At 42.6% G+C, this 23684-nt stretch overlaps 1 protein-coding gene across 1 annotated transcript in view; it reads right to left on the bottom strand.

Annotated features, from left to right (window-relative positions):
- The window catches only part of LOC147702786 (histidine--tRNA ligase, cytoplasmic-like), a 244763-nt gene that overhangs the window by 124812 nt on the left and 96267 nt on the right, over window positions 1-23684 (bottom strand). Inside the window, exon 6 of the mRNA XM_086931377.1 lies at window positions 12367-12474. Coding sequence (XP_086787503.1) covers window positions 12367-12474 — 108 coding nt within the window. The remainder of the gene's footprint in view (window positions 1-12366; window positions 12475-23684) is intronic.

Here is a 23684-nt window from a genome sequence, read left to right as displayed (position 1 = left end):
ATCATAAGTGCACGCCCCATTGTATACTGGAAGAGGATGTGGTCAGCATTGGAATTGGCGTCTTATAGAGCAGAATTTGCTGAGGTGTGGACCTCTCTTAAAAACAAAAAGATCCCATGGCTTCTACATATTAGGAATGTTAGCACCGGGATAGGTTATCCGCAACTCTGGGAAACACCCGAGATGTCACGTCCTGGGATATTGAAAAAAGAACTCTAAACTCAGATCCGTATGGAGAACTTCCTTGCATTACAGAGGTCTGCAACTTTGGGTAGGCTATCGTCAGAGTTCCTCCTTGTTAAAGTAGAACCTAAATTTGAGGAATTCATGGACGTAATACAACCTCAGCTTGCGAAAAAGCTCTATCTCTAGCTAAGGCATGGTACCCTACCGATTAGGTCTTTCACATCCAGATGGTCAAAGTCAAGGAAAGAAGCCTGCCAGGCATGTGATTATAAAAACGAAAATTTGGTTCATGTAATGTTTTTCTGTCCTGCATATTCAGTAATCAGAAGTTGTTGGTTGATGCCAATATGCAGGAACCTTAAGCTTCGACATGTCACCCAGGCGTGCCGGATTTTGTTTTACCATACCAATCCCCCCATTGTGTTTGCCGTATCTCGATACCTATTCGGTATGTGGCGCAGAAGACAAAGTTTTGTAACTTCTTTGTAAAATTCATGGCATCTTTTATTGTTACTCTTTGATAACTCAACTGTTTAATTCTTTTTTAACAACAAATGATCTGCTTACTATTTATTGTTTTAATACTTGCTGCTTGTATGAATTTTATTTGCACTTTTATGGTCTTTGACCGAAATAAAGTTATCAAATGCTAAATACTTCATATTTTACTATACTCATTTTCAACACTAATCATTTATGGGTTCCAGAGTAGTGTGCTACTCGCCAGAAAAGCACTTCAACACCCATCAGGGGTAACAGGTGCTGTATGAATGCAAAACTTTTCTCCCCCTTCTACCTCTCCACTATCCTTCTCACTCCAAATAACTGACTAATATCCACCACTCAAATTACTTTCGCATTTCACCAAACTAATTCACCACTAACCCTTTATGGGTTTCCGGAATAGCGTGCTTCAACACCCCACCAGTGGTAACAAGCTCTATATAAAATACAACCCTTTTTTCTCTTTTATCCTTCTGCTATCCTTCCGAATCCAAATAACTGACTAACCTAGCCACCGCTTAAAATGTACTTGCATGTTTTACTATACCAATTCAACACTAATCCTCTATGAATCTCGGAGTAGCGTGCTACTCGCCGAAAAAGTGCTTCAACGCCTCGTCATCGGTAGTAAGCGCTATATAAATGCAATTACAATACAATACATTACAATATGGACCTGCTCCTCGTCGGCGCTGCGAAGTGCCAGCGGAGAGGGGTAGGTGACTCTGCCCACTTCCTCAGCGGATTGGACACCATGGTCCAGGTGTCTTGATATTCTGCCGGACACCGAATGAAGTGATACTTTCACTACCGATAGGTCACTTTGTGACACTGCGGGAAACTGTGCTCGTAGTGCGAACACGTGGTAGGTAGAACTCAACTCACCCCCACCACTTTGTGCAGATACATTCACTTACTAGGTCCTGAAGAATTGCCACAGATCAAACTGACCAGCAGGCATGAAACATGTTGACCTTTAGAGTTGAGCATAGATTAACTGAACCATCACGTCAAAAAGCTGTCATTCTTCTTGCTTTTAATTAGGTGGATAGCCAGCCTGAATAAAAGTCTTATTTGGACTATCCTACCTAATTTAGTCACCTTTTCACTTCATCTTCACCCTCTAGGCCCCTCACACCCACTGCATCATATGGCGAGGATCAAAAGATCTCAGCTAAAGAGCCCCTTTATGGATGCCCGTTGGGTATTGCAGCGTCAACCCGACTAGGAGCAGGTCCATATGATGAAGAAAGACACCTAGTTGGCTGGCTGGGTGTGTGAGAACCCTAGTTCAGACAGGAAGGATTTCCTCCCTCTCTCTCTCTAAGTTTCCCAGTTTGCACACACAAACAGGGGTTCCCTGATTTTTTGTCTCATTGGCACTGAGAATAGAGGAACTGCATATATTTACGTAGTAGCATTTTCTTGCTTTACCATCCTGTGCCTCGGTCTTACTGTAGAACCCACGTCTGATTTAGACTGACAGTTGGGCTGTTTGCGCATTCACTCTGGATAGTCACACAACAGGATCTAAGGACTGCCCTGCATATCCTGAGGAGTGCCATGCATATCCGGATTGTCCATCACCAGGCTGATGGGTCTTCCTGAGCTAGAGTGGTGGGAAGAGTTGTCACTGACATCTGAATAAGGCTGTGCCTGTCCTCTCACAATGCTGTCTCCATCCCCCTCTAGTGCATCTAGAGCCAAAGACAGGATCTGTGCACTACAAAAGACTATCCTTTGAAGTATGCCTATTTCAAAGGCAGAAAGGGATATAAGTATTGGACCTGTAATCCCACAATTTTAGAACACTACTGGACTGAGGACTCTGCCAAGAAGAATACCTGAAAAGCTGTCGGGAGGAATACTGCCACTTTGCTGTGTTGCTTTTCTAGGCTGGCTTTCAGTTGCTGCGTTTGTCCGTGATGAGTGAAAGAAGTGGACTTTGCTTTCTGGAATGCTACTTTCAAAGTTCTACAAGGGCTTTTGTGTGCTTGCCTCCTGTTTGAAGTCTCATGGCCATCAGAGACTTCCCCTGCAGCACCTGAACTCCTCTGCTAGGAGTTCTTACTTGTCAATTCCAGTTCTGGGCCCTTGTAGTGGCTTTGCTGTAGAAAGTAGAAAATACATGCGGCGACCATTAGTGCCAGTTTTTCCAACTGAGAGCTTGACGTGCTGTTGAAAAACCAACGCATCGCTGCGCTGCGGCCGAAGAACTGATGCAACTCCAGTTTGCGCGGCTCCAAGCTTGCTGCAGCCCACGTCCTGAGCACAGTGTCTCCAGCGTCTGAGACACCCACTCCGACTTAGAAACAGGTGCTGCTGTGCGATTGAAAAATCATGGCATCGCCACGCAACACTCACAGGTTCGACGCAACGCCAGTTCGTGGCTGGGAGGATCGACGCAGTGCCTGTTTCACCGCCATTGCATTGGGCCAGTGCATCCGGATTTTCATTGCATTGCACCTGTGCACCAAGTTTCCAATGCATCGCCCCGCAGTACGGAGCCGCCTCTGGAAATAGACGCATCGCTTCTCCTCGCAGTAAGGAATTCTCCTGCATGCGGCAAAACTTATGCCTCCATTCCCCTGGGACAAAAGAAGCAATGTATCGCTGGGTTTTCTCAGGCTTTCCTCCTTTGTGGCTGTTTTTTGCCTTGGATTTAGACACATCAAAGATACTTTGTGCTAAAATCAACGCATCAATAGAGTTCTATGGACAGAATTGCTTATATTTCTACTTCTGTATTTTGAATGTTTGCAAATTTGGTCTTGTTCGGTTTAGATAAAGATTGGTTAATTTTCTAAACGGGTGTGGTTTTCAGTTGTAGTGTTTTCACTGCGTTACTGTGTGTTTTTATGTACAAATGCATTACACATTGCCTCTGAGATAAGCCTGACTCTTCGTGCAAGCTACCAAAGGGGTTAGCAGGGGTTATCTTGGGATGTGTAACTCCCTTACCCTGTCTAGAAGAAAGGGTCCCTACTTGGACAGGATGCATCCCACTGCCAACTAGAGACCCCCATTTCTAAAAGTTGGGAAAAAACAACTTCACTTGTTTGCGCAGTTCCTAATGGTGACTGGTTGTTTTCTCTGCTTTCGGTGCACCGCCATAATCATGATGTCTGAGTAAATCTGAAATCTAGAAGGGGACATCTCTCATTGTTCGTGTTTCAGCTAATCTATGTAACTGTCCTGCATTCATTTGTCACAGAACATGAAAACCCTTGTGTGTCCTACCATTCCCCATTATGAGAAATGGTATAGGAATAGATCTTCTCTATTTCAAACAGCCAGCACCTCAACTTGAGCCAATTCAGATACCTAACATGGAAATACTTGTAAGGAAATAAGTGGTGGAACACGCACAACAGGTGTTAAAAAGTTGTAGAGATTGTTGCAGGCCTCAGAAGTATCTTTCTCTGGTCAATCAGTGTGAAGTAATGATACTGAAGTATCGTCTCCTGTGTAGGGTCCGTCCCCCTGAGCACAGCAAAATACCCACCTTCCGGGGTATGTAGAATATTTTACAGGATCAAACGAACCATTGTTCAAATATCAGATTGCGACAATGAATTTGTAAAGTTTTTATTCGTCTTTCTGTATTAATTTCTCATATCAATGAAGTTATTCATAGAAGATGCATCGTATTAACATAGTCAACTGAGCTCATCCTTGGTTTCAATCATCCCTCCCAATGCATTTCGGGCTCCCTGAGCCCTTTGTCATGGGAAATTTAAGAATGAATACTCGATAACAGCGTGTGACGACAAATCTTTGTCGTCATCGGGAGGGATGATTGAAACTTTCGGATATGGAGGAATACACTCTTCTCTTCCAGTGAAGCTTAGGACAGATATTCTTTCTTTACAGGTATTTAGGGACCTACAATGGAAGTGTTAATCATAGTGTGAGAAATACTTGTTCTAAATTTTCCTATGGTGTTTCTTTGCTTTATAGGTCTCCCTCCCTGCTGTGTTCATCCTTTCCTTCCCTCGCTTAATAACCTCAACCTTCTGTGCTATTATAGCTATCAGAGAGTGAGGCGATTAAGAGGTGGACAAACTTGAGCATCGAACAGATCCTGGGAGTTTGGAATAAAACCTTTACAGAACCCTGGGGCGATTGCTATCTGGGCAGATTCACATTTGAATACACTTCATATTTGATTGCCTTGCTTTTAAGAAAGCAACTTACGTAACAGTTCATCCTGCTTCTTAAAATGGTTGAGTGGGCCTTCTTTCTTTTTTTAAAATGTGTCCATCCCCTACAGAATGGCCTTTATTACTTGTTTGCTTTCACTGCTTGCTTTTCAGGCACTCCTTTTCTTCTTTTTGATTAAGCACTCCATGAGATGCATGTGTTTTCCAGCATTCTCCCTTGTGCACTTCTCTTCTCTCCTAAGCTGCGATCCATGCTGCTCTCGCCCATTTGCTTTCCCCCCACCCCTTTCAAGAAAGCAACTTACGAATACAGTAGGGGTGGGCGGATTTTGCGGAATCGCGTTACACAAATCTCTGCGAAATGGTAAAAAAAATCTCTGCGAACACGCAGAAATTCTGCGAACACGCGGAATTGCTTGTATGCGAAGTTTTTTTACTGTTCGCAATTGCTGTTTGCGTGCTCCGGGGAAATATCTTGCGAACACGCATTTGAGAATGCGAACAAGCAAAAAATTCCGCAAATTCGCGGAACGCAAAATTTTGGGCAATTTTGCGTTCTCCGTGGAACGCGAAATTACCCAAATTCTGCGAGCGGAACAGAATTTACCGCCCAGACCTAGAATACAGTCAATTCTGATACTTAGACTGGTTGCATGGGCTTTTCTTATTTTTAAATGTATCCCTCCCCTAGAGCATGGCCTTATTACTTGTTTCCTTCCACTGTTCCAATTTAGATATAGATTTCTGTTTGCTTTTCAGGCACTCCTTTTTGATTAAGCACTCCATGAGATGAATTGCTTTTTCCATCTGTCTCCCTTGTTCACTTCTCTTCATGTCTAAGCTGTAGTCCTTGTTGCTCTCACCCATTTGCTTCTCCCCCACCCCCTTTGTGTTGGGCTTACCGGTGGGTGCTTCTCCCATTGCATTGCTTTCTCACTTGCATTCTTGCCCCTGTTCTGTTAACTACAGCATTGAGCAACCGGAAGGTGACCAGTTTATGCTTTCAAAGGGCCTACCATTGCAGGGCTAGACACGTGGCAGTGCTTTTAATAACTTTTGATCCATTATATGTAGAAAAGATTTTTGAAATTTGTAAATAAAGCAGTGGGGTAGGAATTGTGTGGCAAATTTTTTATTTAAATTTTTAAAATAGCTGCAGAATCTCATAAATACAGTGCCCCTGACCATAAACATCATATTACTATACATCCCAAAACAACTGAACCCCCCTGGGCACTTCGACACAACACCAAACATTTTGCCGACAACAGCAATAGATATAGAACACTATCCCTGCCTCGTACTACTCAATGGTGTAATTTGCTACCAGCCCAAAACCGGATTCGACGTCCCAGATATGGAGTTGTGTACATTTAAATATAAATGTATACGAGACCTGACAGCGGTCCAGGGGCGGCTCTAGGTTCATGGTGGCCCTGGGCAGGCAGCGTAGTAGCTTGGGGGCCCCGAAAGAGGGGGTCCGGGCGGGGCGGAGCGTGGAGGCCAGTGAAGGGGGGGGGGGGTCAGGTCAGGGTGTTTGTAAGTGGAATAGAGCCGGAGGCCACCAAATCCCTGCCAGGGGCCGCCATGCAAATATGTATCCATCCTCAGAGGATTATTATATTAAGGATATATATCGGTATGGTGGCCCCTGGGGTTTGGTGGCCCTGTGCAGGTGCACACCTTTCACATGCCTAAGGCCGCCCCTGAGCGGTCACAACATATTTTAGTGTCCGTATACGAAGCGCTGAGACGACTGACTGATGTGGTTCACAACAAGCGAAACTTGAAAGTATGTAGTTTCGTCTGACGTACTGTCTAGAAGTTTTAAATACTACGATTAGTTCTTGTGGGAAGGCTTTGGTGGCAATCAGCGGTCGCGCTGCTTTCTGTCTGTAGCGCCGAGCATAGTTGGGAGGGTCCAGATGTAGAATTGCAATTTTTAAATAGTATAGGAACTGTGATATGCGGGCAGGGTGAGTTAGAGTAGGGGCAGGGTCAAAGGCATGGGCCCAAATTTTTTTAAAACTTTTTTCAGTATTTCACTTTTAGGTAACTACATATAAAATGACATAGTTTTAATGAAAAATAAAGGCAAGTTAAGTTAATAGAAGTCAAATTAATGGTGGTTGGTGCAGTGGAGAAAAGTAATTCATGTACGTTTAGTGCTATGTGGTCCCAGACCACATAGCACTATGTGCCAGAAAGCACTGTGAATATGTAAGTCATTATTTGAATGTTGCATTACAGACAGTGGAGGATAGGCGGTGTCGTTAGGAAGTTTAAAGTGATGCCATCAATTAAAGCCAAAACAGGCTTACAAGCAATTTGTAAATTGACCAGTCGAGCACATTTACATGTCTTTCAGGCAACCAGGCTTGTTTAGCTGTCTGCCCCTCCCTTGGGCTAGTTGCAAGACTAAAATATACCCAAGTACCACATGTAGTGGTGGTGTCTGTCCCATCCCTGTGAATTGTACACCTTCTTGGGTATTCTGCGAAAGTGTTTTTTTTTTTTTTAAATAGCGCATGCTACCTATATTGAGTCTTTTAGAAGCTGCCCAAATATTTAAATACAACTGGAACATGGCATTAGTACAGAGAGCGACCTTTTCGTTGGGACCTGGGACATTAGGTGGTGACTGGGCGCTATATGTGGTGGCCAATGCTGTTTAACAGAGTTAATCATTTAGTAATAATTCTCTCCTAAGAAGGCAACAGCGAGGAGTTAAGGATTACTCCAGGAGACAGTAAAGGGATTGAACTCCAATACAATAAAACTCCTATCTTTTAAAAGGGCCTGATTTAGAAGACACCCCTTACTCAACCGTCATATATTCACACCTTTTCTGCAAAACCTACAACTAGAGCTAACTGAGTTTTATGAAAAACATTTATGAAGGTTTCTACCAGACACCTTGGAACGTGGTTAACTGCGTTGTACTCATCACATGAAAGAAAGGAGACTCTGACACAAGGCTCTTTAGTATTTGAGAATCAGTTATTTTTATTTAGTCAGAACAGTGCCCTTTAAAATATATGATTTTACAAAGCATTTATTGAAAAGTCAGATGAATGTGTTGAACATCTAGCGATTTAATAGACTCCTATTAACTAGAAAGGCCCTACTTGGGTTATTGTGCCACCACAGTTAATTTTTATCGTTACTTTACATTGCTTCTTACAAGTTTGGTTTATCTTGTTGGATTTTGTCACACAAAATGTATTTTTGTGCATGCATCAATTAGTGTCATTGTCTACATCCATTCCTGTGCTAGAATGCATGTATACAAGACTTATGTTAACTGGCTCAGAGGGTTATGTCTTTACGTATGACCACAATGTATGATTTATTGATTTCGTACACAGTAACTTGTAACACTGTTTAGATAACATTGTGGAGCAGGCTTTTATGAAACAGATAAGATTGTACATAGTTGTCAAATATCACAATGTCAAGTAGCCAGTGACGTTCACAATTATGTTATACAACCACACAAATAACTCTCTCACGCCTTCTGATCACTTCCTTATCTGGTGTTATCAGTTTGTCTGGGGAAACTGTGTTGAGGTTAATATATGTGAGCTCTTATCAGAGAGACACTCAGAGACTGAAATTGCCTTCCATGTTTTGTTGCACTTCAGATAAAGGGAGTGGATATTTTAGGCACTGCCCAGTGCCCGACTGAAGATATGATTTTGAGGACCGGATTAGTAATAATTTTATCTCTAAACTAACCACCATCTGTCAGCCTCATCCTTGACAACGCAGTGTAGGCACAGTGCTATAAAGATACCCAATCGCGAGCAGCTTATACAGTCCATGCTTTTGCTTTAACATCTGGGATCTGAATAATCGTTTATTCCATTATAAAATCAAGACTACAAGAGCCAGAATGCAAAGCAAAAACCATTGGACTATATGACCTAATGTCATACGGAACTAATAAACATGAGAACTGAGAAGAATATCATACAAGTCACTTCCTATTCTACCATTCCCCTATGCTTCTGTCCCATCATATAATCAGCAGAGTTCCTCTGCCTCAAATGGGGATTATATATATATATATATATATATATATATATATATATATATATATATATACATACATATATATATATATACATACATATACATATACATACACAGAAACAGCCAAAACTGCAACCTGGCCCCCAAGGAACCAGAACAGATGACCAGACGAATCCTCAGTAAGGCAAAATATAATTTTATTCAAGGCAAACTGAGCAGCAAAACTGACGCGTTTCGGGCAGTTGCCCTTGCTCACAGTAAAATGTTTACCCACAATGCCTGTAATTTTCAAATGCTTGCGCAAGTCATGTGATACATCATGTGACATAAATGAAAACTGAAAAGGTACTGATTTCATATATGTAGAGCAAATATACGAGGGAAAAAAATATATATATTTGCTATTCCTATTAGAATGCCGACGTTGTCACATGCTATTAAATATAACTGAATTAATTCAATATTTAGACAACAAAATATCTGCATGAATGCATTAATAGAGACAATTCATAGACCATAAAAATTGTGTTCATGTGCAAAATACCGCAAATATGTAAACATTGTATAAATAACACAGTCTCTGTTTTAAAAGCATATGTCAAATACTTAACAACAATTTGAATACAAAAATAATTTGTTATTCTAAAAAACTGCTTAGGTCATATTATACAAACTTACGCGATATATACTTAGTATAAACAGATTATTTGAATGATCTATAATGGTATAACTGTCAGATCTAATCTATGTTGTCTCGGGGACATCTCTAAAATGATGGCAACCCCTAGATTTATTAATTATGATAAATTGGGGACATCAATAATTGATGGCAACCCCTCTGCATAGTATTTATCTATCATGAACCAGTACCAAATTCGATTTAATAGTGCACCTAACACCTTAATAATAAATGTGCAACCAATATGTGAAAACAAAACAACCTATTGTTTCACAGTAAATAGCATTTCAACAGGTCAAAGAAAAATAAGGGTGAAAAGACAGATCAACACAATAATAATTTTCCTGAAAGAGGATTTTTATAATCCACAAATTAAATTAGTATTAATATGTGTTGTTGAAACTAGTAAAAAGATAAAGGGGAATGAAAAATAACCTAGAAAAAATCCTCTAGATTTAATTGAATTATTAAGATTAGTTTCAGAGAGGTATTGGATTTGCTATATAGAAGTAGGGATATGTAAATTCTAGATTGTTTACGAATACATATTACCCTAAAGGAAATGATAGAAATCCTCCGTGGTGTTCAACCCGTTAGGCACCTTGGTATCCAGTTCTAGGATCATTCGAGATTCAAGTTGGCGAAGCATCTTGTCTCTGTCTCCTCCCCGACGGGGTTGGGGTACAGATGCCAAGACAAAGTAATTGAGACACTCCAAGTTGTTGTTATGCACACTTTTGAAGTGCCTCGCCACTGGATACGCACTGTCATTGTTGACGATTGCACGAAGATGCTGCAATATCCTGGCGTGCACTGCCAGCCGAGTACTGCCGACGTACCTCAGGCCGCATGTGCACGCCAGGACATATACTGCATATTCAGTCCTACAGTTGTAATTTCCCCTAATCTTTAAGGGTGTAGGACTGAAGGGAGTCGTGTAAGTGCTGGTGTTGACACCAAATTTGCACGCCCGGCAACTTGAGCACTTAAAGAATCCAAGTCGCGGGGGAAGCCAAGTTGTAGTTTTGGGTAACTCAGGGAATGGGTTAGACACATGACTACGTAGGGAGGGTCCCCTCCTGAACGTAATCTTTGGATTTTGGGGTAGATTCAAAGCCAGGACCCCATCAGTTTGGAGAATAGGCCAACTTTTTGTTAAGATAGACCTAATTTTCCTGTCCTGGCCACTAAAAGATGTAATGAATCTAAGAGCAGAGTTTTCATTATTGTCATTGACAGTTGTTTTATCACTAAGCTGTTTAAAAAGTGATTCCCTGCTTCGTAGTTTCATTTTATTGACAGCCCGGCTGAGGATTTGATTGTTATACCCCTCTAGCACGAAATCTTGTAAGGGCTTCTGCTGTACATTTGTCTAACTCATCCTGAGAGCTGCAGATTCTTTTAAGTCGGAGCAGTTCCCCAAATGGGATATTGTCAATTGTGTGCCTGGGATGGGCACTACTTGCGTGCAAGGTCGAATTGCCCGCTGTTGCCTTTCTATGGAGAGTAGTAGCTAATTTGCTGGATTCAATGTAAACTCTAACATCAAGAAAGTCTACTGAACTCTTACTTATATGATGGGTAAACTTAAGATTGTAATCATTGACATTGAGTTTTTCAATAAAGTTCAGAGCACTCAACTCATCACCTCTCCAAATTAAAAACACGTCATCTATAAAACGAACCCACATACCAACATTCTCCAAAAAAGTATCTTGATGTTCACCCATGAGGACCTGCTTCTCCCAATAGCCTACGTGCAGACACGCATAGCTTGGGGAAAAGCAGGCCCCCATGGCGACACCTCTTCTTTGTAAATAGACATCCTTGCCAAACATAAAGTAATTATTGTTTAAACTCCATGATACAAGTTCCACCAACATTTTGTTGTGATTGTAACAGTCTATTGGTCTTGTGCTCAAAAAGAATTCAAGAGCTTTGAGACCCATGTTGTGTTCTATACTTGTATAAAGGGCCTCGATGTCTAATGTAATTAGCAGAGAGTCTTCGGTCCATATTGCATTGTGGATAATGTCTAGGAAATGCCCCGTGTCTTTGATGTATGTGGGCAAGCCTTTGACCAACGGTTGAAGGAAATAGTCTGTATACTGGGCAAGATGATGACAGCTAATTAGTCAGAAACCGGTCCCAGGATGCTTGTTTCCGGTCCAGGGAAGACATGGCTTGGCAGTTCGGGCTGGACTCTTCCCATGAGGCTCAGGGTCAGACTGATCTGCATATGGCCATGTCTGAACTGGGGGGTGGAGTGAGCTAAAGAATGATGATGGATTAAACAGTTGACTGGGGGTGAGTGTTTGATTTGCTCCAACACTCCGTCATCATCCCCTTTGGTATCGTCTTTTTTGGTTTCCTCTTTCATCACGCTGCACAGTATTGCTAAAAACCATTGGCAAAGCTAATAGTTCCCAAGGTTAAGACCTACTGGCTTTGTAAACACTGGTTATATTATGTTGTGGATTGTGTGCAATTACTTTATTTGACCCCTTTCCATTCCCATGTGATGAAGTTCACAATCTTAAACTTTCACCTAACCCGGTTTGATGTACACCACTCAACTGATCGGTTCATGCTATATAAATACCACCTATAAATAGCTACAAATACAAAAGCTTTCAAATAAGGTCTCAATTACATATTCTACACCCCCTTCCCATCACTTACTGCTTACTATAATTTAACTCCACCCATAATAATGTTATCTTCACAGCAACACACATTTAAGATATCCCTTCTAAATTAAAAACTTTAGGTGTAAAGTAAAAAACAAGAAAGGATTACCTTAATGAGAAAGTCACCCAGCTGCAGCTCACTCAAGATCTCATGCACAATCTTCAGGCACTCCGCATCTGGGACCATGGTGTCATACTTCCCAGCAATGTCGAAATCCTGAAAGACATATATTAGGATATGACAATCTACACAGATCAATCAAAACCAAGGCACTAGCTGTGCCAGATGAAGTTTCTAGGACAAGACCTTAATCATTGACAATCTTATGAAAGCAACGTTGTTGTTTGCTCCATAAAATGCCTCAAAACAGTTCAAAAAGAGATACAGACAAGACAAGAGTCTAACAAGAGTCCCTCAAAAAATATTTCTCCTGATTTTTTTCAATGTTGCAGTGCAGACTACCAACCCAAGCATCACAGAAGCCACTATTGAGATTCCTTCTGAACCCTGTCTTTGCATTCCAGCATTGGCACATATTTACCATCTTACAGAAGTGTTACAATTTACCTAGCAAGGTAGAATTCTGTTGCATAAATTGGAGAGTATGTGCAAAAAGCTGTAGTGTTCTGATAATTGCTGTCACCCAATGGTGGGATCATTATGGCCCACTGTGTATCCTTTTGATCTACAATGCGCTTTTGAGAGAACATCCACTATTGTGCAAATGTATGTTTCTACGGAGAGCTATTTCAGCCTTTAAAAATTAATACGAACAGCATTTACAACCCAAATTTCATAAAAACACATTATTTGTCATAAACTTTCTTCTAGTTTTAGTTATTTACTAAAGGACCATTTTCTTATTTTATTACATACAGAATGAAATCAATAACATTATTTCAAATAAATGCTCGTTGGACATTCTGCATACAATTAAAAAAAAAAAAAAAAGTTGGCAAATACTTTCAAATATTTATACAGAGCTATAAGCCATCCTAAAGTGGATTCGGTGAAGAAAACAAAAAAAATAGACCAGTAAGAAATGAGTGAGGAGTCTTTTGGATTAAGCGGGCTCCGCCAAAATGCTAGAATCTCACCATAAGCATTGTCAAAGTCAATAGTTCTCACCTACACAAGAGCTTGTTTAATCCATATTGTAAGTAATCAAGCGAGAATGAATCATTCGTCCTGTTTTTAACCAGGGTCTAGGGTTCTTACCGTCTTAAAGAAACCCTCATTCACGTCAAAATCGTAGTTTGCAGTATATCTTTGTTTTCCCCAAGGAGTACTACATGAAAAGCATCATCATTGGGTCTTTTGTTATGCGTTCCTCCGCCTGGAGGGACACCAACTGGTATTCACAGTTGTTATCAGAGATGGTGAGGGGGAGAGTGAAGTGCGTTTAAAATGACCTCCATCTATCAGAGCTAGATTTTATTATGTTGATGATGGGGTAAGGCTTAAAAAGAGAAGGGTGGTGTGTAAAATAGAAGAGTTACTGTTCTATAGCACCTGTTTAAAAAGCGTGAGTGGTCGACATGTTTCAGCCCTCTAGTGCCCCGTAGGGTCGTTGGGCTTTCTTCAGGACCAAGTGGTAGCAAGTCACTGTGCTATTAAGCACACGTAAGAAGGGTAAGTGCAGTATTTACCTGCGCGCATTACGAAATAGTAAATGTGCTACCACTTGGTCCTGAAGAAAGCCCAATGACCCTGTGGGGCACTAGAAGGCTAAAACACGTCAACCGCTCACGCTTTTTAAACAGGTGCTATAGAACAGTAACTCTTCTATTTTAGGTGCCACCGTTCCCTTTTTAAGCCTACCCCATCATCAACATAATAAAATCTAGCTCTGATAGATGGAGGCAATTTTAAATGCACTTCACTCTCACACTCACCATCTCTGATCACTACTGTGAATACCAGTTGGTCTCCCTCCAGGCGGAGGAAAGCATAACAAAAGACCCGACGATGATGCTTTTCACATAGTACTCCTTGCGGAAAACCAAGATATACCGCACCTATGATTTTCACGTGAATGAGGGTTTTTTAGGACAGTAAGAATCCTAGACCCTGGTTAAAAACAGGACGAGTGATTCAGTCTTTCTTGATTACTTGCCTATCGGATGGAAGCCAAATTAAACTTAGCTTCTCTCTCCCTCATTTCATTATGAGGTAATCCATATTGTGCCCAGCGTAACTGCTGTTCAGCATGGCTAAAGGTTAGTTGCGTAGAGGGGAGTGTTGTGGAGTGTTGTAGAGCAGAGTGTCACAGTATGGAGTGTCGAGGAGTGGAGTAGAGTTTCGTAGAATGGAGAGGCGAAACGTGGAGTAGAGTGTCGTGAAGTGCTGTAGAGCAGAGAGGCACAGTATAGAGTGTCAGAGTGGAAAGGCAAAGAGTGGGGTGGAGTGGAGTGCAGTGTCGTAGAGTGGAGAGATAAAGAATGGATTAGAATGTTGTACAGTGGAGTGTCATGGAGTGGAGTTTCATGTAGTGGAGTGGAGTGGATGGGAGTAGGGCAGAGTAGAAAGGTGTGGAGTAGAGGGGTGCAGAGTGGAGGGGCCTAGAGTAGATTAGAGTGGCATGGTGTGGTGCAGCATGTCAGAGTGGAGTGTCGTAGACTGGAGTGGCATAGACTGGAGTGACATACAGTGGAGTAGAGTGTCAGAGTGGAGTGAATGGAATAGAAGCAGTTGTGTGGAGTAGTGTGTCGGAGAGTGGAGTGGCACAGACTGGATTAGAATAGAGTGGCATAAAGTGAATGGCATAGGGTGGAGGGGCGCAGAGTTGATTAGAGTGTCGTAGAGTGGCACAGTGTGATGTAGAGTGTTGGGGAATTGAATGCTGTAGAATGGCATAGAGTGGAGTAGAGTGTCAGAGTGGAGTTGTGAAGAGTAGAGAGTCTTAGAATGGAGTGGCAAGAGTGGAGTACAGTATCGATGAGTAGCGCAGAGTGGAATGGTTTAGGGTAAAGTGCAGTGGAGTAGAGGAGAATGGCATAGACCAGACTGGAGTGGCATAAAGTACAGTAGAGTGGAGTGGGTACAGCAGAGTGGTGTGGAGAAGAGTAAAGTAGAGTGCTGTAGAGTAGTAGAAAGTGATGAAGAGTGTCGTAGAGTTGCGCAGAGTGGAGTGACAGAGTGGTAAAGTGTCAGAGTAACGGGGCATAGAGTGTAGTGTTGTAGAGTGGAGGGGTGTACAGTGACGCAGAGTAAAGTGTTGTGGTGTGGCGTAAAGTGGAGTGACAGAGTGAAGTAGAGTGATGAGGAGTGGAGCATCTTGGAGAGGAATAAAGTGGTGTTGATTGGAGTAGAGGGAATTGCAAAGTATGGAGTTGAGATTCACAGAGTGGCATTGAGCAGAGTGGAGTACAGTGGAAGGCGGTGAAGTGGCACATAATGGATTGGTGCAGACTGACATGGAGCAGAGTGGAGTAAAGTGGTGTGGAGTGGTGTAGAGGGAATTGCGTAAAGTGGAGTAGATACTCAGAGTAGAGTGGCATAGAGTACAGTGGAGTGCCATAGAGTGTAGTAAAATGGAGTGGATAGATTAGAGTAGAGTGGCGGAGAGTTCGGTGGCGCAGAGGAGAGTGGTACAGAGGAGCGTGGCGCAGTGGAGAGTGGCGCAGAGTGGAGTAAAGCTGTGTGGAGTGGCGTACAGGGAATTGCGTAAAGTGGAGTAGAGTGTCAGAGAAGAGTGGCATAGAGCACAGTGGAGTGGCATACAGTGTCTTAGAATGGAGTGGCAGATTGGTGTACAGTGGAGTAGAGTAGAGTGGCGAAGAGTGATGTGGTGTAATGTAAAGTGGAGTAAAGTGTTGTAGAGTGGCGTAAAGTGGAGTGGAGTAAAGTGTTGGAGAGTGGGAGTGGAGGGGCGTAGAGTGAAGGGACAGAGTGGAGCAGAGTGTCGTAGAGTGGAGAAAAATTATTTGAAATGGTGTAGAGGGAAATGTGTAGATTGGAGTAGCCTGTCACAGAGTGTCATAGAGCGGAGTTGCAGAGTGACATCCAGCGGAGCGGATCAGTGCTAAGTAGAGTGTTGCAGAGGGGAGTAGAGTGTCTTAGAGTGGTGTACATTGGAGGGGCGTGGAGTAGAGTGTCGTGGAGTCGCATGGTAAAGTGTCGTGGAGTGGTGTAGAAGGAGTTGTGTAGAGTGGAGTGCCGTAGAATAGAGTGTCGTAGAGTGGCATGTAGAGTGTTGTGGAGTGGCATAGAATGGAGAGTTGTAGCACAGACTGGTATAGAGTAGGGTAGCGTGGTGCAGCGTGAAGTAAAGTGTTGTAAAGAGGCGTATAGTGGCGTGGCATGGAGCGGCATACAGTGGAATGGAGTAGAGTGAAAGACATTGAAGTAGAGCACCAGAGTGGAGTGAATAGAGAAGAGTAGAGTGTTGAAGAGTGGAGTCCAATTTGTAGAGTGGAGTGGCGTAGAGGACATTTCATAGAGTAGAGTGGAGCAGTATAGTGTCAGAGCGACACAAAGCAGAGTGGAGTGGCATAGAGTGACCGTCGGACAGTGTAATGGCATAGAGTGAAGTGTCGTTGAATGGAGTGGAGTAAAGAGGCCAGGAGTGAAGTTGCACAGAGTGGAGTGGCATAGAGTGGCGTGGAGTGTTTTAAAGTGAAGAGTCAAAGAGTGAGTGGTGTAGAGTGGAGTGGAATGGAGTGGTGTAGAGTGGTGTACCCATGGTGTGACAGCGCACTGTCATCACAGAAAAACATTTCCAACTGAAATGACCATTGCATTTGCACATACAGTTTATACTGATAAAACTATACAGAGCAAAAATGATAATGTGTGGAAATGGCATCACCTGGTGTATTGATTTGTTTTGATCATATTAAAATATTTGTTTCCATTCCACTTCAGAATGACAAAATAATATGCTTCCTTTTCGCTATCCTAATTCGCATATATACTGAAATATTTTCATAGTTCATTTACAGGCATTTACATGTTCTTGTGTGTGTAGAAAAAACCATTTGCTTTACCACCCCAGTATCCAGCATAAATCCTCTCGCTTTGAAGTCAGTGAAAGAAAAGTAAACACCAAGCTCCTTCGGAAGATCTTTGTCTTTGAATGCTCAACAAATGTTACAGGATAAGAACAAAATTTAAAGGCCTGTTTACAGAAAGCAAGCACCCGTGGAAGAATACAAAGAGCTATGGCAAACAGGCTATGCTCCACAGGAGGGACAAAGACATGCTGGCAGCTTAAAACAAATCAAGCCAGCAAGGAAATGTGAGTTACAAACCACAAAGCAAACGGAAAAATAATGGGTGGAATGCATTCCATGGTAACCTTTCAATATGTCAGACTGTCCCCAGGGAGTATTTTTACAACCTGCTTCAACCTAAAAAGGATCAATAGTGCATTGTGACTAAGCAAGCCACATTGGGACAGCAGTGTGCCCTGCAAGTGAACATATTTCAATGTAACAAGGGAGACCATAGGTATCCAAGGGACGTGGGGCATTTATTATTATGAAACAACAGTGATCCCTAGTAGAAAAGGTAACACAGAATGCTAAACAGCACATTCAAATCGAAACAATGTTTTTGATATATAATAATACCTCCATAAATACAATTCTAAAACCAAGTACTGCAGTGTCCTGTGAATAGAGTGAGGGAAGTTCTCAGGCAAAGGTGTAATATGGGAGTGTTCAAAAACTGCTGCTGCATATCTGGAAGTAAAAGCATAGGTGAGCAGTGATATAAAATCTTCTGATTTGGGCTGGTTGCTCTTACAGCCCCCAATATCTGAAAAAGTTAGCAATTTAGAAAAAGTGTTTTGTACATAATGGGTTGTACCTGCTAAATAAAGAATGAGGTAATCAGCAAATAACTTTAACTTTGGGGTGCCAGGAAGCGACGCACAAATCTCGGGGTCTTGTCTAAGAGCCATTGCCAAAGGTTCTACAAAGAGAGCGGACAATACTGGTGACGCTGGACAGCCATGTTGCATGCCTTTGCGTATTGGAATAGTCCCTGCGGTTTTAGAGTTGATAATAATTTTGGCCTTCGTGTTGGCATATAGATTGCACAGTAGCCTTACTAGTTTGTAGGGAAATCCAAAACGCAAAAGAATCGTGAATATAACCTCTCACTGAACACAGTAAAATGCCTTCTCGGTATCGAGCATAATTATAGTAGTTTCTATCTTATTGGCTGAAAAAAATCTATTGCCCGCACAAGAAAGTTGGTATTCAATGACATGGATCTTCCGGGCAAGAAGCCATTTTCCTGTACCACTATCAAAGCAGGGGGGAGGCAAAGGAAAGACAACTCATGATTTTTGCAACAAGCTTCTAGTCTGAATGTAAAAGGCTTATGGGGCGATACGACCGAGGGTATTCAGGAGGATTGTCTTTCTTGGGGAAACTCACAATGACTTCCTCTGTGAATTCCTTCTGAACTTCCCCTCAGTCTAAGAGTTCGTCAAATAATACCGCTAGGAAATCCACCAGCTGAGCAGCAAATACCTTATAATATTTGCCCAGTAAAGGGTCATTAACGCATGCTTTAGCATTAGGAAGAAGCTTGATAAAATCTTTAACTTCTGCCCACTTAATAAGACAATCTTGCCTCTGCTGTGATTCGTTATCCAATTAAGGTAATTTGATTGGGTGAAAAAAGGCTTAAATTGCATTGGGCAAGGGATTGCTAACGGAGGTGTAAAGCTCAGAAAAGTGGTCTAAAAAATCCTTACTGATCTGGTCTATATCTGTCAAAGTGCAGTTCTGCTCTGCATCAAAAATGCCTTCGAAAGCAACCCCCTGGTTACGTTTCTTTTTAACCGACCATGCAAAAAAGTGCCCAGCATGTTCACTCTCTTCATAAAAACCTCTGCAAGCCGGACTTCTGGTTGATTAAGTCTCTAGATGTAATATATTCCTTAAAATTCTGACTTGCTGCTGCCAATTTGGTCTTTTAATTAGGTGGTGTGTAAACTAAGGTCAGCTCTCTCGGTCTGCTGTAATCCTTTTTGCAGGGTGGTGATTCCCTCCTGCCTTGCTCTATTAACTTGGCCTGTATAAAGGCTCTGTATGATCCCAAACTGAAAAGCTGGAGGCTGTATCCACATTTCTCTGCATAAAACCTTTTAATGCAGAACGCATAGTTGTCACCCAGCCTTCTTGCATTAGTAAGGGTTTGTCAAAAGACCATCGTGGTCTTTCTTGCCGAGGGTTATTCATATTAAGATCTGCATAAGGAACGGAATGATCAGAGAATGTTTGAAAATATGCCGGTTCCAGCTCTTCTCAAGCTATGTGATATTTTAAAAACATCAATGCGAGAAGCAAATTTGAAACCTTTACAGAAACGAGTACACTCACATCTCTTTATATAGTTGGTGCCCCAGGGGTCGATCAAAACAAGATCACGCCCCATATGGGCAAAAACGGTGCTGATTTTGGTTTCTTCTGATACTTATTTTGACGTGAGCAATCGCAAGTAACTTCCTGGATTAGGTTGTAGCCCCCCCCCCCTCCCTCCCTCCCAATTAATACTAACCCTTTAATGAGGCTAGAGTTTTGTAAACATCTTCTAGTGAAGTCTCCTGATCCTCAATAGGCCCGTAATACCTACCTAGATGAATGACTTGGTTATAGGTCTTCACTGAGACCAAAATCCACCTGGCATTAGGATCGTGCACCACCCGCAACACTTTGCCACTAGAACTTCGAGTTAATAAAATGTCTCTCCCCCGCTGCATTTGTGGATGCATAAAATGCCTGCGATACAAATGTGAACATCGTTGGTTGCTTAGCAGACCCTTTCAAGTGTGTCTCTTGGAGCAAGACTATTTGTGTACCTGCTGATTTAAGCCATGATAGAATAGATCTAAACTTCCTGTGATTATTAATGCCATTTGTATTGCATAAAACCATTCCAATGATTTCCATTTTGGTCTTGAATCAGTCATCCTGACTTCTCCCATTTAGCTGTCTTGCTGCAGGTCCACAGCTGTGGCGATCACGTCTCATTGTCCGCTACCCTGTCCCTGATTGGCCCACCCATAATATACTATAATCTCCATGATTCGAATGAAAGTACAAAAAGCCATAGTGCTATGCTTCAATAGGAATTGCGAACCTGATTATCTTTTTTGAGTGCCTCCCCTACCCATCCCCTTCCCCCAAGTGCCCCATCTTCCCCTCAGACTCAAAGGGTCAGATGTACAAACGTTTTTTGCGGGCGCAAATGGGTTTTAGACCCGTTTGCGCCTGTAAAAAACCTGTGGCCCATGTACTAATCCTATTTTGCGAGTCACAAATCAATTTGCGGCTCGCAAAATAGGATTAGCAACTTGCTATTAGGAAGGGGTGTTCCAAGGGCGTCCCTTCCTAATAGCAACTCCTTAAGCTATGTAAGAATGTTTTGTGAATGCAATTGCGGTTGCAAAACACTCGCAATTTACCACCCTTCTCAGAAGGGTGGTAAAGCACTAGCAAACGGGAAGGCGTTCCCACGAGACCCCTTCCCATTTGTGAATGCATGCGCAAATAATTTTTAAGGGCAGGCAGTGGTCCCAGAGACCACTGCCTGCCCTTATAAAATGAAACTGAAAAGTTTCAGTTTTATTTTTTAAATGCAGCCCGTTTTCCTTTAAGGAAAACAAGCTGCATTTTAAAAAAAAAATGCTTTATTTAAAAGCAGTCCCAGACATGGAGGTCTGCTGACCCCAGCAGGCCACCATCCCTGGGAGTGCTAGCCATTCCCAATGGGGGTCGTAAATTGCGACAGCCTCAATAATATGCATGATGCATGCAATTTGCGACCCCATTGGGAATCGCAAACAGTGTCTCAGACATTTTTGTGCATCCCAATTACTGCGTCGCAAATGCAGGTTGTACATCTGGCCCTTAGATCCTGGAGCCCCCCTGCCAAATTTGTCAGAGAGTCAAACCCACCCCCTCAGTGTATCCCTCCTCCCCGCTCAAGTCCCCTCCCCATCCCTAAAGTATGGCACTTTGGCATAGCACCTGAAGGCTGTCTGGGGCTACTGAAGGCATCGCATGAAATTGTAATAGTGAACCAGACAATTTAAGAAAAACATTCTTTCAAATATACGTACCAGGTCAAATAGAGATTCACACAATTCGCGCACTCTCAGATTTCAAACCTAAAGACACTTTACTTGAAGGATTTACCCCCACCCCCAGACTTCTGGATGGAATGTAGAAAGCCTCGCGCTTGTTCAACAGACTGCAAAATCTGTGCCCGCCCCTTATATAGAACTTTTAACTGGGACTGTTGAACAATGCCTGCTGGGACACCAAGACGCTGGAAGCTGTTGATCAGGCCTTTGAATTTTTACATCATCATGTGGAAAAGACAGACATCTTGACAGAAAAGTTTTCGGGGGTCTGATATTTCTGACGGCGTTGGGCAGAATACATTCCTCAATCCTGAAATCTCAAAAGTTCCATAAAATCGACCGAGGATATTTTGAATTAGGAGATTGAACTGCAGGAACATGATGGGCTCGAATGATTGTTACATCTATATTTTGTGCAGTGGCTTTACGATAACCTGTTTGAGGATAAGTTTCGACACTAGGCCGGTCATGAACTGGCCATTTTCGTGCCCCGTAGGAGCCCCAGTAAATTTTAAATTGGAGTGGCGCGACCGGTTTTGTGCGTTATCCATTTGTATCTGAAGTTCCGATGGTTCGGTCTGGCATCTTTCAGATCAGAGACTCATTGTTCCACAGAAGAAATACGTATGGAAAGCTGCTGCATATTGGTGTGGATTAAGCAGAGTTGTTGCTCTGTTTTTTAATGCACCTCTTCTTTGGATATTTTCATTTGTTTTAGTTCCCCATAAATCTGATGGAGGAGCTTGCTTATCGACGCAACTTGTGATTAATTTATCCCAAAGGTTTGCTCTTGCACTTAAATCCGCAGAGTCTCGGGTATGAAGACCAATGTTACCGAGGTGCCTGCCATTTTCGCCTGTATGCCTCCCCAAACCACAGGTGACAGAGAGTTAGTAGTCACTAGATTCAACCCTACTGTCTTGTCATGAGCCTCTGGGATTGGTCTGCCTTTTGATGGCAGATGTTTCCCTTCCTTACAGTGCTCTTTGGCCGCAGTGCAAAAGAACAAATGGTATGTTTGAAATAGCTGAGTTCCAGAAGGGCTGTTAGACAATTTGTTTGGCCCCTTCTTCCTATTTCTGGTCCGTCCAGCGACTTTCTTGATGCATTCATGCTAGACTCATTACCCATTGTCGTATCCATGCATAGTGCATCTGGGGACACCAAGCCACTGTTTTCAGCTTCCATGATTGTCTCTGATTCTTTGCCCAGTGCCAATTCTCCCCCTAGGAGTTCTATAGCTGCTCTATTCTTTCCTTGATGGGCTCCTTGACCAAACATTCAATCAGAAGTGTTCTGTAGTTCAATGTCGGCTAATTTAAGTCTGATTCCCCTAACAGAGGGAGTATGGCTGTGGTGTTTCGCTCTATGCGCTAGGTTTGCTGCCGCATGATTCTCGATTGCTGTGTCCCTTGACAGCCTCTTCATCCTTTTTGCAGATTAACGCTGGTAGACGCTCGTGGGAGGCGCACGGCGCACACCTGGCTACACCTTACATCTCCACAACTTTCCACAGGAATGCACTTTCAAGCCACTTCCCCAGAATGGCTTCCCCTGCCCCCGCCTCCAAAGAACATATATTTAAGTCATCTGTAGCTGGGGAAACGCTGTTTTGTCATCTCAGTTCTAGTCAGAAGTTCCACAGCTTGTGGCTACCAGGCATGAAAAAGCCATCAGCTCACCCCCTGAATTTGCCGCCCAGTCTCCGCTTCTCGCGGCACCAAAGAATCCCCCAACTGAGCCAGCCTGAGAGCGGGGAGCAAAAGGGAGCATGCAGATGGGGATCGAATTGCGGTCATGGATGGATCCCGGCTCCTCAGCCTGGAAAAAGATGTAGTGGCAAGTCGTGCGTTACCCGCCTGGCATCTTGGATGCCATCAGCACATATGAACAGCCTCAGCCGTGGAGCAGGACGGGTGCTCTACGCAGGTCACCGTTAAGGTAATATGATGTTTTATAAAGCTTTGCTATAGAAAGCTCCGAATATAATTCTTTTGCTCACACTATAATGATTCTGCAGAACAAATTATTTCCAATTGAATTAAATTGTATATAAACCCCTGATTTTGGGGGACAACCAGACCTTTCTCAATGAATTTGATGCCATTAGGATGCTGACCGATTCCTTAACGATTGTGCTGCTCACTTGGGACTTACAATTGTTTTGATTTGCACATTATTCTGTATAGCCCTATTCTGAGAAACCTTCATGACACTGACTTCATATATTGGCATGTATTATCTCTGCACTTGCACCTTTTGAATTTTTTAAATAAATCATGCACAACTTATTCTGGATTAAGAACTCATTGAGTGGGCCCTT

The sequence above is a fragment of the Lissotriton vulgaris genome, chromosome 7 (assembly GCF_964263255.1).
Source record: "Lissotriton vulgaris chromosome 7, aLisVul1.2, whole genome shotgun sequence".
In the NCBI taxonomy this organism is placed as follows: domain Eukaryota; kingdom Metazoa; phylum Chordata; class Amphibia; order Caudata; family Salamandridae; genus Lissotriton; species Lissotriton vulgaris.
This window is presented reverse-complemented; position numbering and strand designations above follow the sequence as displayed.